A 16,873-nucleotide genomic window follows, 5' to 3' on the forward strand; every position below is an offset into this window, starting at 1 on the left:
CAACGGCCGGCTGTCTAGGGCGAAAACAGGAAAGGGGGCTTCTACCGGCCGAAGGGGAATTCATAACCTAATACAAAATGCACGATCAACAAAATTCCCAGCTGCGCCTGAATCTACTAGCGCCTTATGCTGGGAATGAGGTGCCACCTGTGGAAATCTCACAGGTATACTCATGTGACCAACAGAGAGCTCTGGGTAAGTGGGGCGCCTACTCACCTGAAATGACTCCCCATTGCGTGACCTGTTGTCCCCTCTCCCAGGAGACCCTCCCCAGCACCTGGCCGCGGTGTGTCCTCCACGGCCACAGTTGGTGCAGGGGATGGCCCCCCTCGGGTTCTCTCTCCTCCTCTCTCTAGCGCCAGCACCCCCGAGCTCCATGGGAATCGGCTCGGAGGTGCTGGAGGGTGGAATGGACGACCCCCACTCGGGACGTCCGCGGGTAGCCAGCAGGGTGTCGAGCCGGATGGAGATGTCCACCAACTGGTCGAAGGCTAGGTTGGTGTCCCTGCAGGCCAGCTCATGACGAACGTCCTCTCGTAGGCTACACCGGTAATGGTCGATGAGGGCCCTCGCATTCCATCCCGCATCCGCCGCTAGAGTCCGGAACTCCAGGGCGAACTCCTGTGCGCTCCTCTTCCCCTGTCGGAGGTGGAACAGACGCTCCCCCGCCGCCTTCCCCTCAGGTGGGTGATCGAAGACAGCCCTGAAGCGGCGGGAGAACTCCGCGTAGGTGATGGTAGCTGCGTCTATTCCCCTCCATTCGCCGTTGGCCCACTCCAACGCCTTGCCGGATAGACAGGAGATGAGGGCGGAGACGCTCTCGTATCCCGAGGGCGTTGGGTGTATGGTAGCCAGGTAGAGTTCCACCTGCAGGAGGAACCCCTGACACCCGGCTGCAGAACCGTCATATGCCCTCGGGAGCGAGAGCCGAACGCCACTGGGTTCCGGTGCTGAGAGAGGAGGACTGGCCGTTGGTGATGGGATGGTGTGAGAAGGCGTGGGCACCTCTCCAGTAACCAACCGGCGCAGAGTGTTGGACACCTCGTTCATGGCGGCCCCAAGTCGCCGGATCATGGTGTCTTGGTCGCTGATCCGATCCTCCAGCGACTTGGGTGCCGCCACTGCTCCTGCTGACTCCATAGTGGTGTGTTGTTCTGTCAAGGGCTGAGGTGTATGGAGTGTGGAAGTCAGGCGCAGGACACCGAAGTTTAGTCCAACAAAGTTTACTGTGAAAACCACTGGGCAAAAAATACAGTAAACGGCCTCAACAACAAAACCGAGGCGAGCAATACGCAAACCATGCGTATAACAAATAAACAAGAAAACAAATACAAAACACGCAGCACTACGGACAGGCGGAAAACAACACACAACCTAACCAATACAACACAGGCACTTATAGAACACGTAATCAGACACAAACGGACACAGGTGTGACAGACAGACAAAAGCAATCACACATAGAAACATTCAACGGTGGCAGCTAGTACTCCGGGGACGACGAACGCCGAAGCCTGCCCGAACCAGGAGGAGGAGCAGCCTCGGCAGAATCCGTGACAATGTTTGCCCCCCATGAGACACTCTAGACGCGGAAGCCTATTTCACTTTCTTAAAATCCCCAGAATGATTCTAAGATAACTCATGAAATCTGTAATACATTTTGACGTTTTTGCCGAGGATGTTTTAGTTGTGTAGTTTTACATCTAATTAAGGTGTTTGATGCAGTATTTCTCAAGTAAAAAAAATGTGCATTGTGTTTTTTTATGTAAACAAAGTCGGGCTGTTGGGCAGGTCTGTTTCACTGTCTATGCTATTGGATAGAGAGCAATCACTGCAACTGTTCACCCCATGTTAGTGGGCAAATGCACGTCGTCAAATCAAAACCAAACCTTCATTTACCAGTTGTGACACACGGATGTTCCAAACTCTGTTTTAGACGAGACTGACTTAATGACCTAAAATATTATTTACACACTAGACTAACTGTTTCTGACTCATCGATGCCACATAGGCCGTTTTCAAAGGGATTCGTTGCTTTTTGAAGGCAGTCGCTCTTCAAAGTTCACCTGTAGCTGCATGGCCTATTGCAATGATAAAAGTTAGCTGTAGATAGCTATGTTGTTCGAAGGAAGAGCACTTACTTTACCTTCGCGGTGATCACTTTCGTTGTTAAAATGTAATATATTGCATAATCATTTTCATGATTCAGTGTGCATAATGTCTGCCAATTTGAAAAAGAAATAGCAAAGTGAGTTTGATATTTCATTTCCATGGTACTATCCAGTACAACACATTTAAAATCAAATGTAAATGCTTAAATAACACAAAAAAATCTCATATATGCTGAACTGCAGTCAGGTCAAGGCCCTGATAAGGACAACGAGCACACAGATTAGCTTCCTTGAGACGGTTTCTGACAATATGTGCAGAATTTCTTCGGTTGTGCAAACCCACAGTTTCATCAGCTGTCCAGTTGGCTGGTCTCAGACGATCCTGCACGTGAATACGCCGGATGTGGAGGTGCTGGGCTGGCGTGGTTACACGTGGTCTGCGGTTGTGAGCGGGTTGGACACACTGCCAAATTCTCTAGATTATCAACAAAAAAAAGGTTTCAACAACTGCTTGCAGTTCTGAGCCAACCTGGATATCAACAAGATCCTGAAGGAAATCGACGAGTACCAGCAGCTTTATGCTATGGAGGAAACACATACTCCATCGCGGATAGATCCAGCTACCTCACAAAATAACTCCAACCCGACCAAAAAAAGAGATTCATCTACAGACACGGACGATTTACTTACCGTTGAAGTAGAGGCTAGTGCTGTTGCTGGAATCCATGCAACACTTGAAAAGTTGTGTGAGGTGGTAGCAGGGCTGAGGGGGAGCTTGGAGTTTAGTCACAGTGAAATTCTCATGCTTCTAGGAGAAAACAAAGCACTCACAGCCAAGGTAAAAACCCTCGATTCCAACATGGACTCAGGGAAAACAGGGTGATGACGGATTCACTACTAGACATACAAAACCAAAGCATTGGTGATTTAATTTTATTTTTCTGGGATTCCGGGAAGATGCATCCAACAATCCAGAGGGCGCGATGAGAGTGTTCATGCAGTCCACCTTTAAAGTTCCTCTAGAGACTGTAAACAAGGTGGTTTCCCACCGAGTGCACAGACTTTGAGCTCAGAGAGACAAGACCAAGGGTCCCCGACCTATCATCGCAGAATTTGAACACTACCAACAAAAGGAGCTGATGCAAAGCAGGGGAAGGAACATAAAGTGACCAAATTCAGTCTCAATTATCAATTTCCCCGGGAGATAAACGAACGTCGCAAGAGACTGTATCCTGTTCAGAGGCAACAGAGGGAGAGGGGTCAGCGTGCCTTTCTCATTGTGGACAAACTCTTTATGGAAGGACAGCTTTTCCAAGACAGCTCCATAACAACATGGTTATACTAAATTCTACGGGGACACCAGGTTACGGAAAAAATTATGGGAACTGTAAAATATCTGAACAGTATGAGGTTGATACATGCACACACACACACGCACGCACTCAATTACACGCTCTCGCGCACACACACGGACGCACACTCATAAACATTTGATCACTCTGCCCTCTCTTTCTCTCTCTTCTCTCTCTCCCTCTCCCCTCTCTCTCTCTATTGTCTAGAACTTGTTATAATTCAATATGTTTCTTGTTTGTCCGTCTTTTGTATGTCTTTGTCTACATTTCTATACAGTATATGTTTACAATAAGCAATGGGTAGATATCAGAACAGGAAGACGTTGGGGAATAACATCTTGTACGGGATACATTTGTACTGTGGTGAAGCCGTCTCTCTAGTAATCCAATGTCTCTTTCATAATCATGTGAAATGTCAATTAATATGGAAATGCTGGGATGTGTTTTTCTATGAATATGTTTAAAACAACTATGATGATGATACTATATGGATTACAATTATTATTTTGAATATTAAGGCTACACTTACTTCATGTTACACACAGACACTCAACCATGCAAATTGACTGGGATATTATAATTTTCTGTAATGGAAAAAGGATCTAAAAAATGTGTGATGATACTAATTAACAAAAATGTCAATCCGAATGTGCAAACAGTCAGGAATGATCCGCAAGGAAGGTGGACGCTTTTGAATATGAAAGTGGATGAAAAACCGATTTGGTTGATTAATCTATATGGTCCAAATCAGGATCATCCACATTTCTTCTAAACTATTTATACCATTCTATTAAATTTATAGGCAACAAACGATCAAATCATTATAGTGGGAGACTATAACACAGGGTTAAGTACCTCAATGGACTGTAAAGGAAATCACTCTACAAACTATCATCCTCGTGCCCTTAAGGAGATCACAAATATTATGGACACATTAGAAATAGTGGATATTTGGAGACTAAAAAACCCTGACCTAGTGAGATACAGTGCCTTGCAAAAGTATTCATCCCCCTTGGCATTTTTCCTATTTTGTTGCATTACAACCTGTAATTAAAATTGATATTTATTTGGATTTCATGTAATAGACATACACAAAATAGTCCAAATTGGTGAAGTGAAATTAAAAACATAACTTGTTCAAAACATTCTAAAAACATAAATAACGGAAAAGTGGTGCGTGCATATGTATTCACCCCCTTTGCTATGAAGCCCCTAAATATGATCTGGTGCAACCAATTACATTCAGAAGTCACATAATTAGTTAAATAAAGTCCACCTGTGTGCAATCTAAGTGTCACATGATCTCAGTATACATACACCTGTTCTGAAAGGCCCCAGAGTCTGCAACCCCACTAAGCAAGGGGCACCACCAAGCAAGCGGCACCATGAAGACCAAGGAGCTCTCCAAACAGGTCAGGGACAAAGTTATGGAGAAGTACAGATCAGGGTTGGGTTATAAAAAAATATCTGAAACTTTGAACATCCCACGGAGCACCATTAAATCCATCATTAAAAAAATTGAAAGAATGTGGCACCACAACAAATCTGCCAAGAGAGGGCCGCCCACCAAAAGTCACAGACCAGGCAAGGAGGGCATTAACCAGAGAGGTAACAAAGAGACCAAAGATAACCCTGAAGGAGCTGCAAAGCTCAACAGCGGAGATTGGAGTGTCTGTCCATAGGACCACTTTAAGCCGTACACTCCACAGAGCTGGGCTTTACGGAAGAGTGGCCAGAAAAAAGCCATTGCTTGAAGAAAAAAATAAGCAAACACGTTTGGTGTTCGCCAAAAGGCATGTGGGAGACTCCCTAAACATATGGAAGAAGGTACTCTGGTCAGATGAGACTAAAATTGGAATCAAGGAAAATGCTATGTCTGGCACAAACCCAACACCTCTCATCACCCAGAGAACATCATCCCCACAGTGAAGCATGGTGGTGGTAGCATCATGTTGTGGGAATGATTTTCATCGGCAGGGACTGAGAAACTGGTCAGAATTGAAGGAATGATGGATGGCGCTAAATAAAGGGAAATTCTTGAGGGAAACCTGTTTCAGTCTTCCAGAGATTTGAGACTGGGACGGAGGTTCACCTTCCAGCAGGACAATGACCCTAAGCATACTGCTAAAGCAACACTCGAGTGGTTTAAGGGAAAACATTTAAATGTCTTGGAATGCCCTAGTCAAAGCCCAGACCTCAATCCAACTGAGAATCTGTGGTATGACTTAAAGATTGCTTTACACCAGCGGAACCCATCCAGCTTGAAGGAGCTGGAGCAGTTTTGCCTTGAAGAATGGGCAAAAATCCCCGTGGCTAGATGTGCCAAGCTTATAGAGACATACCCCAAGAGACTTGCATCTGTCATTTCTGCAAAAGGTGGATCTACAAAAATATTGACTTTGGGGGGGTGAATAGTTATGCACGCTCAAGTTTTCAGTTATTTTGTCTTATTTCACACAAAAAAATATTTTGCATCTTCAAAGTGGTAGGCATGTTGTGTAAATCAAATGATACAAACCCCCCAAAAATCAATTTTAATTCCAGGTTGTAAAGCAACAAAATAGGAAAAATGCCAAGGGGGGTGAATACGTTCGCAAGCCACTGTATGTCTTTCATGGAGATATCAGAATTGTATGGGAAGGTCTGCTCAATCGAAAATTACAACCAATTGATTACAATATTACCCCAAAAATGGAGGAGCCAGGTGTCAGCGGGAAGAGGTAGGGAACTGGTCTGTCTGCCCAATATAAAGGGCCAAAACTGGCGGATACAGTGCATTCGGAATGTACAGTGGGGAAAAAAAGTATTTAGTCAGCCACCAATTGTGCAAGTTCTCCCACTTAAAAAGATGAGAGAGGCACTTCTCAGCCTTGACGAACAGGTGGTTGGCGAGGAGGCGTTTCAGGACTGCTCGAACGTGAACAATGTGATCCTCCAGGGTAGCCAAGTAGATCAGGATGTCATCGATATACAGTGGGGAAAAAAAGTATTTAGTCAGCCACCAATTGTGCAAGTTCTCCCACTTAAAAAGATGAGAGAGGCCTGTAATTTTCATCATAGGTACACGTCAACTATGACAGACAAATTGAGAAAAAAAAATCCAGAAAATCACATTGTAGGATTTTTTATGAATTTATTTGCAAATTATGGTGGAAAATAAGTATTTGGTCACCTACAAACAAGCAAGATTTCTGGCTCTCACAGACCTGTAACTTCTTCTTTAAGAGGCTCCTCTGTCCTCCACTCGTTACCTGTATTAATGGCACCTGTTTGAACTTGTTATCAGTATAAAAGACACCTGTCCACAACCTCAAACAGTCACACTCCAAACTCCACTATGGCCAAGACCAAAGAGCTGTCAAAGGACACCAGAAACAAAATTGTAGACCTGCACCAGGCTGGGAAGACTGAATCTGCAATAGGTAAGCAGCTTGGTTTGAAGAAATCAACTGTGGGAGCAATTATTAGGAAATGGAAGACATACAAGACCACTGATAATCTCCCTCGATCTGGGGCTCCACGCAAGATCTCACACCCGTGGGGTCAAAATGATCACAAGAACGGTGAGCAAAAATCCCAGAACCACACGGGGGGACCTAGTGAATGACCTGCAGAGAGCTGGGACCAAAGTAACAAAGCCTACCATCAGTAACACACTACGCCGCCAGGGACTCAAATCCTGCAGTGCAAGACGTGTCCCCCTGCTTAAGCCAGTACATGTCCAGACCCGTCTGAAGTTTGCTAGAGTGCATTTGGATGATCCAGAAGAGGATTGGGAGAATGTCATATGGTCAGATGAAACCAAAATATAACTTTTTGGTAAAAACTCAACTCGTCGTGTTTGGAGGACAAAGAATGCTGAGTTGCATCCAAAGAACACCATACCTACTGTGAAGCATGGGGGTGGAAACATCATGCTTTGGGGCTGTTTTTCTGCAAAGGGACCAGGACGACTGATCTGTGTAAAGGAAAGAATGAATGGGGCCATGTATCGTGAGATTTTGAGTGAAAACCTCCTTCCATCAGCAAGGGCATTGAAGATGAAACGTGGCTGGGTCTTTCAGCATGACAATGATCCCAAACACACCGCCCGGGCAATGAAGGAGTGGCTTCGTAAGAAGCATTTCAAGGTCCTGGAGTGGCCTAGCCAGTCTCCAGATCTCAACCCCATAGAAAATCTTTGGAGGGAGTTGAAAGTCTGTGTTGCCCAGCGACAGCCCCAAAACATCACTGCTCTAGAGGAGATCTGCATGGAGGAATGGGCCAAAATAACAGCAACAGTGTGTGAAAACCTTGTGAAGACTTACAGAAAATGTTTGACCTGTGTCATTGCCAACAAAGGGTATATAACAAAGTATTGAGAAACATTTGTTATTGACCAAAAACTTATTTTCCACCATAATTTGCAAATAAAATCATTTAAAATCCTACAATGTGATTTTCTGGATATTTTTTTCTCATTTTGTCTGTCATAGTTGACGTGTACCTATGATGAAAATTACAGGCCTCTCTCATCTTTTTAAGTGGGAGAACTTGCACAATTGGTGGCTGACTAAATACTTTTTTCCCCTACTGTATTCAGACCCCTTGCCTTTTTCCACATTTTGTTACATTAGAGACGTATTCTAAAATAGATTTTTCCCCTCATCAATCCACACACAATACCCTATAATGACGAAGCAAAAACAGCTTTTTAAAAACGGAAATATCACATTTACATAAGTATTCAGACCCTTTACTCAGTACTTTGTTGCAGTACCTTTGGCAGCAATTACAGCCTTGAGTCTTCTTGGGTATGGCGCTACAAGCTTGGCACACCTGTATTTGGGGGGTTTCTCCCATTCTTCTCTGCAGATCCTCTCAAGCTTTGTCAGGTTGGATGGGTTGTGTCGCTGCAATGCTATTTTCAGGTCTCTCTAGAGAAGTTCGATCGGGTTCAAGTCCGGGCTCTGGCTGGGCCACTCAAGGACATTCAGAGACTTGTCCCGAAGCCTCTCCTGCGTTGTCTTGGCTGTGTGCTTAGGTTCGTTGTCCTGTTGGAAGGTGAACCTTCACCGCAGTCTGAGGTCCTGCGCGCTCTGGAGCAGGTTTTCATCAAAGATTTCTCTGTAATTTGCTCCGTTCATCTTTGCCTCGATCCTGACTAGTCTCCCAGTCCCTTTACATTGAAAAACATCCCCACAGCATGATGCTGCCACCACAATGCTTCACCGTAGGGATGGTGCCAGGTTTCCTCCAGACGTAACGCTTGGCATTTAGGCCAAAGAGTTCAATCTTGGTTTCATCAGACCAGAGAATATTGTTTCTCATGGTCTGAGAGTCCTTTAGGTGCCTTTTGGCAAACTCCAAGCGGGCTGTCGTGCCTTTTACTGAGGAATGGCTTCCATCTGGCCACTCTACCATAACGGCCTGATTGGTGGAGTGCTGCAGAGATGGTTGTCCTTCTGGGAGGTTCTCCGATCTCCACAGAGGACCTCTGGAGCTCTGTCTGAGTCACCATCGGGTTCTTGGTCACCTCCCTCACCAAAGCCCTTCTCCCCTGATTGCTCTGTTTGGCCGGGCGGCCAGCTCTAGGAAGAGTCTTGGTGGTTCCAAACTTCGTCCATTTAAGAATGGTATTCTTGTGTTCTTGGGGATCTTCAATGCTGCAGAGATTTTTTGGTACCCTTCCCCAGATCTGTGCCTCGACACAATCCTGTCTCGGAGCTCTACGGACAATTCCTTCGACCTCATGGCTTGATTTTTGCTCTGACATGCACTGTCAACTGTGGGACCTTATATAGACAGGTGTGTGCCTTTCCAAAACATGTCCAATCAATTGGATTTGGATGAACTCCAATCAAGTTGTAGAAACATCTCAAAGATGATCAATGGAAACAGGATGCACCTGAGCTCAATTTCAAGTCTTATGGCAAAGGGTCTGAATACTTATGTAAATAAGGTATTTCTGTTTTCTATTTTTAATAAATTTGCAAACATTTCTAAAAACCTGTTTTCACTTTGTCATTATGGGGTATTATGTGTGTGCCATACAGATTGCAAAATAGCTGGGATGATACTTTTGATGTACCGATTCCATAGTTTCCAACATACTGTACGATTGGAAGAAACTTATTGGAGAGCAAGAACATTTCTGTATTGTTTTTGCAGAACATCTTATTGAACATGTGACTAGTGGTAACTGTAATTTTGACTGAACACTTCAGGCAGTTCAGGGACAAGCCCTCTTATTCTTCGTCAGTAAAGAAATATTAGTAGTATCATTGGGGATGATATTCCTTTGTGGTTTCTATCAGCTACGGAGACAGGGCCGCCTGTGAAAAAGGAGCACAAATTATGCAAAAAGGTTAGCTTGGATGGAAACCTAAAACACTCATGATCAATGTTGTCTGTGCTTGCTGGCAACAGGGTCCGTGCTATCCGGTATCCTTGGGACATCCCTAGCCCATTGAAGTTGAAATGTCAAATGGTTAGGTAAGGGTTATGGTTAAGGTAAGGGATAAGGTTAGAGTTTAGGGTAGGGACGTCCCAAGGATCCCGGATAGCACTGACCCTGTTGCCAGCAAGCACAGACAACCTCTTCCACCTCACGTTACCAAAGACTCACCCACTGTGTTTGATTGACAGGTCTTACACACATCGAAAATGAAAACGCAAAGGAGCAATGAAGAAAGGAAATAGCAAAATTATGCAACTCAATATTAGGAAGGTGATCCTAATTTTTGGTATACACATCAGTGGAGGCTGCTGAGGGGAGGACGGCTCATAATAATGTCTGGAACGGAGCTAATGGAATTGCATCAAACAGATGAAAACCATGTATTTGATGTATTTGATACCATTCCACTTATTCCACTCCAGCCATTACCACCAGCCTGTCCTCCCCAATTAAGGTGCCACCAACCTCCTGTGATACTCAGTAGGTCAAATACTTATCGAGCATATGTTGAATGTATTTCCTTGTGTGTGAGTGGAGGCCTGTGCATGTAGGAAGGGGAGAATTGACCTCCCTTTTAAAAGAATATAAAGGATATATCAAAAAAACTGCTAAGGATAACAATACTATGTGTATATCATTTAGTTGGCTGCAGATACCTTTTTACACATTCCAATTCATTAATGCAAACAAGCATATCAGGTGGCAGTCTGGAAAACCTTTTGGAATCTAAAATGTGCTAGCTAGCTACCTGGGAGATGAAAGCCCTGCAGTTTGGAATATCTAATAATGATTGGTAGGTAAGAACTAGCCTGGTCCCATACTGTACGTGCTGTAGCAAACTATTGTCATGCCAAGCAATGTTTGGCATGACAATGAAGGAACACAGAGAGGTCGACTTAAGTACAAACAGACTGGACCATCAGGCTAACTAAGAAGTTACATGCATATCTTTGTTCTCGTGTCCCCTTACTTCTTCTGTAAGTAGAAATCCAAGCGGAGGGTGAAGTTTGCGGTCAGTGACTCGGGACAAAGTGAGAAGTCTTCAGAAAGCAACAGCTACAGTGACACCAACACTGACCAGGAGGAGGAGGAGGAGGAGGAGGAGGAAGAAGAGCAAAAGGAAACAGAAGGAAACAAAGACTCCAAAACTCCAAATGAATGATGAAGTGGAAAAAACAATTGAAATAAGCATTATTTTTAGTTTTAATGAAGAGTCTGTGATGTTGTATTCTTTCATGCTATCAATTCCTCTTTTAATAAAGAGGTGCTATGCGAGAAATGTTTTGTGTCAGTTAGTGTGCTAGTGAGTTGTGTAGTGCTAAGTTGCCCCTAGACGCTCATCTTGGGTCAGTTTTGCATGTTCCCCACTAATGGTTAAGGTTAGGATTGGGCGAGGGGAAGCTGATCCTAGATCTGTACCTTGGGGAAACGTCACTCCAGAGTGCCAGTTGGTGGTATGCGCCTACCTTGACATTGCACTTCTCCACTAGATGGCAGCAAATGCATGAGTCTTGATGAGAGGGCAATATGTATTTCCTAAAGCAGGGCTCTGTTAATTACACAGGGGAGTGAAGAGAGAGAGAAGAGAGAGAACATATATTACCTATCTGAAGACAAATTACTTTTCTTGCCAGGAGGGGAAACATCCAGATCCGAAGAGGGGGTAACAAACGAGGGGGCATCTCACCCCATTTGGCTCCTACTAGTTACCAATTAATCCTAGAATTTCAGCAAGGTCCCTGATGTATCTACCATATGTAACAGAATGCCCCAGGGCCAAAACTCATTGATTAGAAACCGGGTTCTCTCTATCGATGTTCTCCTTTTCAAGTCTAGGTCCAATAATTAAATCCAGTGTTAATTGGAAGATAACATTTTTGGACCTCTGCCTTTTTTCGTTACCTGTTCTATTATTTTTATATAAGTATTTTTGGAACAGTAACATTATCATACTAAATATAAAAGTATTTGTTTGTGAGGGAAGCATTGGAAGATGCTTTGACCGTAAATATTCTAGGGCCAATGGGTTTCCTCTAGTTGTTTATTACTTTTTCCACAGTGAGTTCAATTCAGTTGAAGTGCCTTGCTCACAAGGCCAAGTGCAGCGTTCCTCATCTGGGCGAATGGCCAATGTTTGAACCAGCTTCTCCAGTCTGTGACCCCAGGATGACACTATTAGCTCTCCCAGCAGCTGCCAGGGCTTCACCGCTCTCCTGTCCAACACACAGGTGGACCAGTCTGCCGGTTTGTGGATTCCTATATTTCTCTATACACACATGGACAGACGGATGGACACACACTGCGTCGTCTTCACGACAAGCATAATGGGCTTCATAAAGAGGCAAGTGCGCCGACAACACTTCTTGGGCCAAAATGTCTGCTTCTGTCCTCGTATTGTTTAGTATGTTTTCCTCCCAAGGCTTGGCCATCTGGCCCATTCATTCTCTTTTTGCTACCAATAAGACATTAATAACCAACACATCTGTGTGATGTCAGCCTCCGAGAGTAGATGGGTCCGACGGCCAAGTCTTATCACTTTTGCTTTTCTTCCCTAAATTTACAGTCACTCCTCAGGGGCCTTGTATAGAGTGTGTGTATGTGTGTGTGTGTCTGTGTGCTCCTCATGTTCACAAGCGGTAAGCCACCGAGTTGAAGAATTCCTATGACGCCTCTATTCAAAAGAACAGTTTCAATTTAAATTTTTCCAAGTTCAAGGTACTGTTATTTTTACTTAACAAACCAAAGGTTAGAATTACCGGGGTTATTTCTTCACTTGTTTTTAGGGCTGATCCTGTAGACGACAGAGCCAAACTGAGCAGAGCCAAACTGAGCAGAGCCAAACTGAGCAGAGCCAAACTAAGCTGTACTGGGCTGGGCTGGTTACACATCCACCATAGTTGCAGGAACTCAAAAGGAGAATGTGGAAAGAAAAGATCAGAGCCAGCAGTTTGGGTTGGTTTTTAGTGTGAAAACGGAAGGCTACAACTGCAACCCATTCTGTGAGTTGGCTGGTGGGGCTAAAACCAATGCTTACTATTAGCTCGTCTTCTCTTTTTATTGTGATGTTAGTTTCCTGCTCTCCTGGTTCTCACCAGTTTGATTAATGAGAATTCTTGTTTCCAGATGCACATAAACAGCATGACAGTAATGATAATGCGTTGGCAACAAGCATGGTAAATTAACTTGTATGTCCCAAATGTCACCCTTTTCCCTATATAGTGCACTACTTTTGACCAGGGCCCATAGGGTAGTGCATTATATAGGAATTAGTGTGCCATTTGGGACGCAGCCTTAATGTACTTCACTGTACCTGGCTGTCTGAGCAGCAGAGAACAGTTCTCTGTAAGAATGTGTGCTAGACAGGAAAGTGTCTCCTCCAACAAGTCATTAGTGTGGCTTCGTGGCTGTGATTAAATATGGAACAGGTTTACAAGAGCGGATTAGGAGAGAGCAGTGATTCAATGTGACCCTGTCTGTTTCAAGTAGTGACATTATAGAAGACTGTAGTACCCCTCACTGTCTGATCCACACACACACACGAGACAATGCTGTCCCGATCATCAGTGTTCTGTGGGTGCCAGGTATAGATAGCTGTTTCTATATAGATAGATCTAAATTACATTCTGTTGAATTAGAAATAGGCATACTGTGGCCTGGGTGGTCTAGCGGTTAGTGCAAGATTTCCGAAACTCAGTCCTCATGACCCCAAGGGGTTTTTGCCCTAGCACTACACAGCTGATTAAAATAATAAACTAATCATCAAGCTTTGATAATTTGATTTAGCTGTGTAGTGTTAGTGCATAAACCAAAACATGCACCCCTTGGGGTCCTGAGGACCAAGTTTGGGAAACGCTAGGTTAGTGCCACCAGCTACAGCACACGTTTGCCAGTATCGCCGTGGGTTTGAATCCGGCCCACTGCCTTTGTGACACACTCTCTGTCTATCTCTGCTCTGTCCAAGAAAAAACGAATCCTTAAAAATGTTAAAAGAAATGAAATCTTCCATCCTGTGACACTTCATCCATATAAACTTTAATAACTGAATGCAGGCTTCATACACATCACGTGACATCTAGAAAAATACATTTATCTTTGTGCATGGATCAAAATGTATTCTGGGCATGGATGTGAGTGCACATAAAAGACAAAGGTTAAAGGGTAAAGGTGGATGGGCAGAGCGGTAGGCTCCCATATTGCTTTTACAATACAGAGGAACAGTTGAGGAGAACAGAGGGCGATGGAAAACCTAAGCCAGGGTCATATTCAGAAGGTATGAAACCATTTTGAAACAGATTGAGGTATCACCTGGGGTGTATTCATTACTGCACAACATAGCAAACCGTAGCAAAATGTCTGACAACGGAAAACGGTTTCCAATGAAAACAAGAGTTTCTATTGGACACATTTAGTTTGATCCTTCCCGTTTGGTTCCATTTGGTTCGTCGTGAATACACACCTGAAGTTGTCGAGCAGAACTTGTCCTTCGATCCAGGGTGACACTAGGGATCACTCCACCGCACCTGAACACCCTCATTATACGCTTTTCGCCCAAACACTTATGTCAAATGTCATAGGTTCCATGCATGTCAAATGGGTCAGTGACACAAAGCAGTGTAATTGTGAAACAAAAAAATTTATAGCACAAAAATCACAAATCCAAAACACTATGTTACAATTATTATTGGCATGGCTGTTCTCTTGGGAATTGAATTTATAATGCAGAAGAAAAAAATGTATCTACATTTTGCAATTGGGGCAGTCTCTTCAATTCACTCGAGCAAATCTATGAAACGAGCTTGAGATTGAGAGAAACTCAGCATGAATGTTACATGTTACAGAGACTTCCTTTGAAAGGCATAAACAATGGTAACTACTTTTTCCATTTTACACAATGAGTTATAAACACCAACCTTTTTTGGAACAAACATTTTGACCCATGTATTCTTCCAATAGCCTGTGATAAAATAAAATAAATAATTAACTTATATAGCTAACATATTAACAATCATATATATCTCTTGAATTTTATGTTAATTTAGCTCAGCTTGAATATGCGTTTTTTATTGTTGGTTAATATATACTATGCCAATTTCAAGTGTATATTTCTCAAAACTATGGATTTCAGAATATTTATGACAGTTAGCTAGCTAACTCAATGATCCTGCTTTCTGGAACATCCCCAATGTGCTTCTTAATATATACATTTACATTTTAGTCATTTAGCAGACGCTCTTATCCAGAGCGACTTACAGTTAGTGAGTGCATATATGATTATTATTATACATTTTTTTTTTTTCATACTGGCCCCCCGTGGGAATCGAACCCACAACCCTGGCGTTGCAAACGCCATGCTCTACATCCGCGGCCGGCTACGACAGAGCCTGGATTCGAACCAGGACCACTGCGCCACTCGGGAGGACAATATACAGTCATCGTTGATGAAGACTTCCATTGACCACAGATTCACACCACAGATGATGAAAACATTTGTATTGCTCTAAATTGTGCCATTATAATAGCCACACTAAATACAGTAATGTATGTGAAAAATATGTGAAAATACTGAGTGGGGTAATCAGCTTATATAAGACATAGGTAAAGATGTGTTTGGGATATAAACAGTATACAATACGTGTGTGAGTGTAAGTGGGAATGTGTGTGTGTGTTTGTGTGTGTGTATATATGTGAGATTGTGTGTGTGTACGTGTGACATTGTATGTGTGTGTGCTTGCGTGTTTATATGTGTATACCACCCCCCCCCACACACAGTGACCCCATCCCTCCCATCCCCCAACACAACACAACCCGCTCAGGTAAAGAAGTCTTTGGAGATGGCCTCCACGAAGTTGGGCGCTGACATGAGGATGCCGATGGTGCAGAGGATGGTGAACACAGAGAACGCCATCAGGCACAGCCGGTCGATCACAGACGCCGCAAACTTCCACTCGTTGCACAGCGACTCATCCTCATCCTGGCCCCGGAAGCGCTTGGCGATGTAGCGCACCTCCTCCAGGATCTTGGACATGTCTGAGTCCACGGGGCTCGCAACCCCCACCCCGATGCCGCCTGCCACGCTGCCCAAGTTGGGCAACCCGGCCCCAGGTAGCAGCACCTCCTCGTCCCCCGCCCCCACCAGCCTGGAGCAGATGACGCCCGAGTCGGGGGTGGTGTTGTAGTGCATGCCCTCCATGCCCCGGAAGCCGATGTAGAGCATGTTGCCATTGGTGGGCTGGAGTGTCCCCTGGCTCATACTGAGCTCCACACTGGAGAGGCTGTTGCGCGGATGCTTGTTGTTGCAGGCCAGACGCACACGCTCCTCACCGGGCCGCTTCATACGCAGGAACCAGGCGCACCAGTTCAGGAGCACCACGCGTGTCTTTGTGGGGATGTGTAAGAGTGAGAGAGAGCAAGAGAGAGAAAGAGAGAGAGAGAGAGAGAGAGAGAGAGAGAGAGAGAGAGAGAGAGAGAGGGAGAGTGTGTGTGTGTGTATGCGTGTGTCAGTGTTTGTGTGTTTGTGTACACCAGGGGGAGGAGAGACAAGAATAGATTATCAACCCCAGCGAGAAACATGAACAGGAGATGATCGCTATGCAAGCATTGTGCATTAGCACCCAATTCAAACACAGACGCTGACAATTTTAACATGGCTTTTCATTCTGATTATGTTCTCTTAGTATACTGTAGCTATACATGTTTTTGAGAAAAAACATCAGTCTACAATATTTTTCATATCATATATATTTCATTTAATATCTGCTCCATAAAATATGTACAAGTTCAGATCACAGAAAACATATGACAACACACATACACACACACACACAGTACATAATAAATTAGCATTCCTGCTCTAGAAAAAGTGTTGGAATAACCTCTGGTAACACTTTAGCATGTATGAACCTTTATCATGTCTATTAAGGCTTATAATTGCATCATAATGCATTTTGACTGCAGGTTAAGTAAACTTTCAA

General features: G+C 44.1%; 2 protein-coding genes across 2 annotated transcripts in view; one reads left to right on the forward strand and one right to left on the reverse strand.

The window, feature by feature from the left end:
• The window catches only part of LOC311134424 (sperm axonemal maintenance protein CFAP97D1), a gene marked incomplete at both ends in the record, with an annotated part of 32,320 nt that extends 21,256 nt beyond the window's left edge, over positions 1–11,064 (forward strand). The window contains one exon of the mRNA XM_084168103.1: positions 10,888–11,064. Within this exon, the coding sequence (XP_084024229.1) occupies positions 10,888–11,064 (177 nt within the window). The remainder of the gene's footprint in view (positions 1–10,887) is intronic.
• Positions 11,065–15,711: 4,647 nt separating this feature from the next.
• LOC311134530 (neuronal acetylcholine receptor subunit alpha-7-like) overlaps positions 15,712–16,873 on the reverse strand; it is a gene marked incomplete at both ends in the record, with an annotated part of 29,430 nt that continues 28,268 nt past the window's right edge. Inside the window, one exon of the mRNA XM_084168231.1 lies at positions 15,712–16,278. Within this exon, the coding sequence (XP_084024357.1) occupies positions 15,712–16,278 (567 nt within the window). The remainder of the gene's footprint in view (positions 16,279–16,873) is intronic.

This window comes from Coregonus lavaretus (assembly GCF_964263955.1).
Source record: "Coregonus lavaretus genome assembly, chromosome: 9".
In the NCBI taxonomy this organism is placed as follows: Eukaryota; Metazoa; Chordata; class Actinopteri; order Salmoniformes; family Salmonidae; genus Coregonus; species Coregonus lavaretus.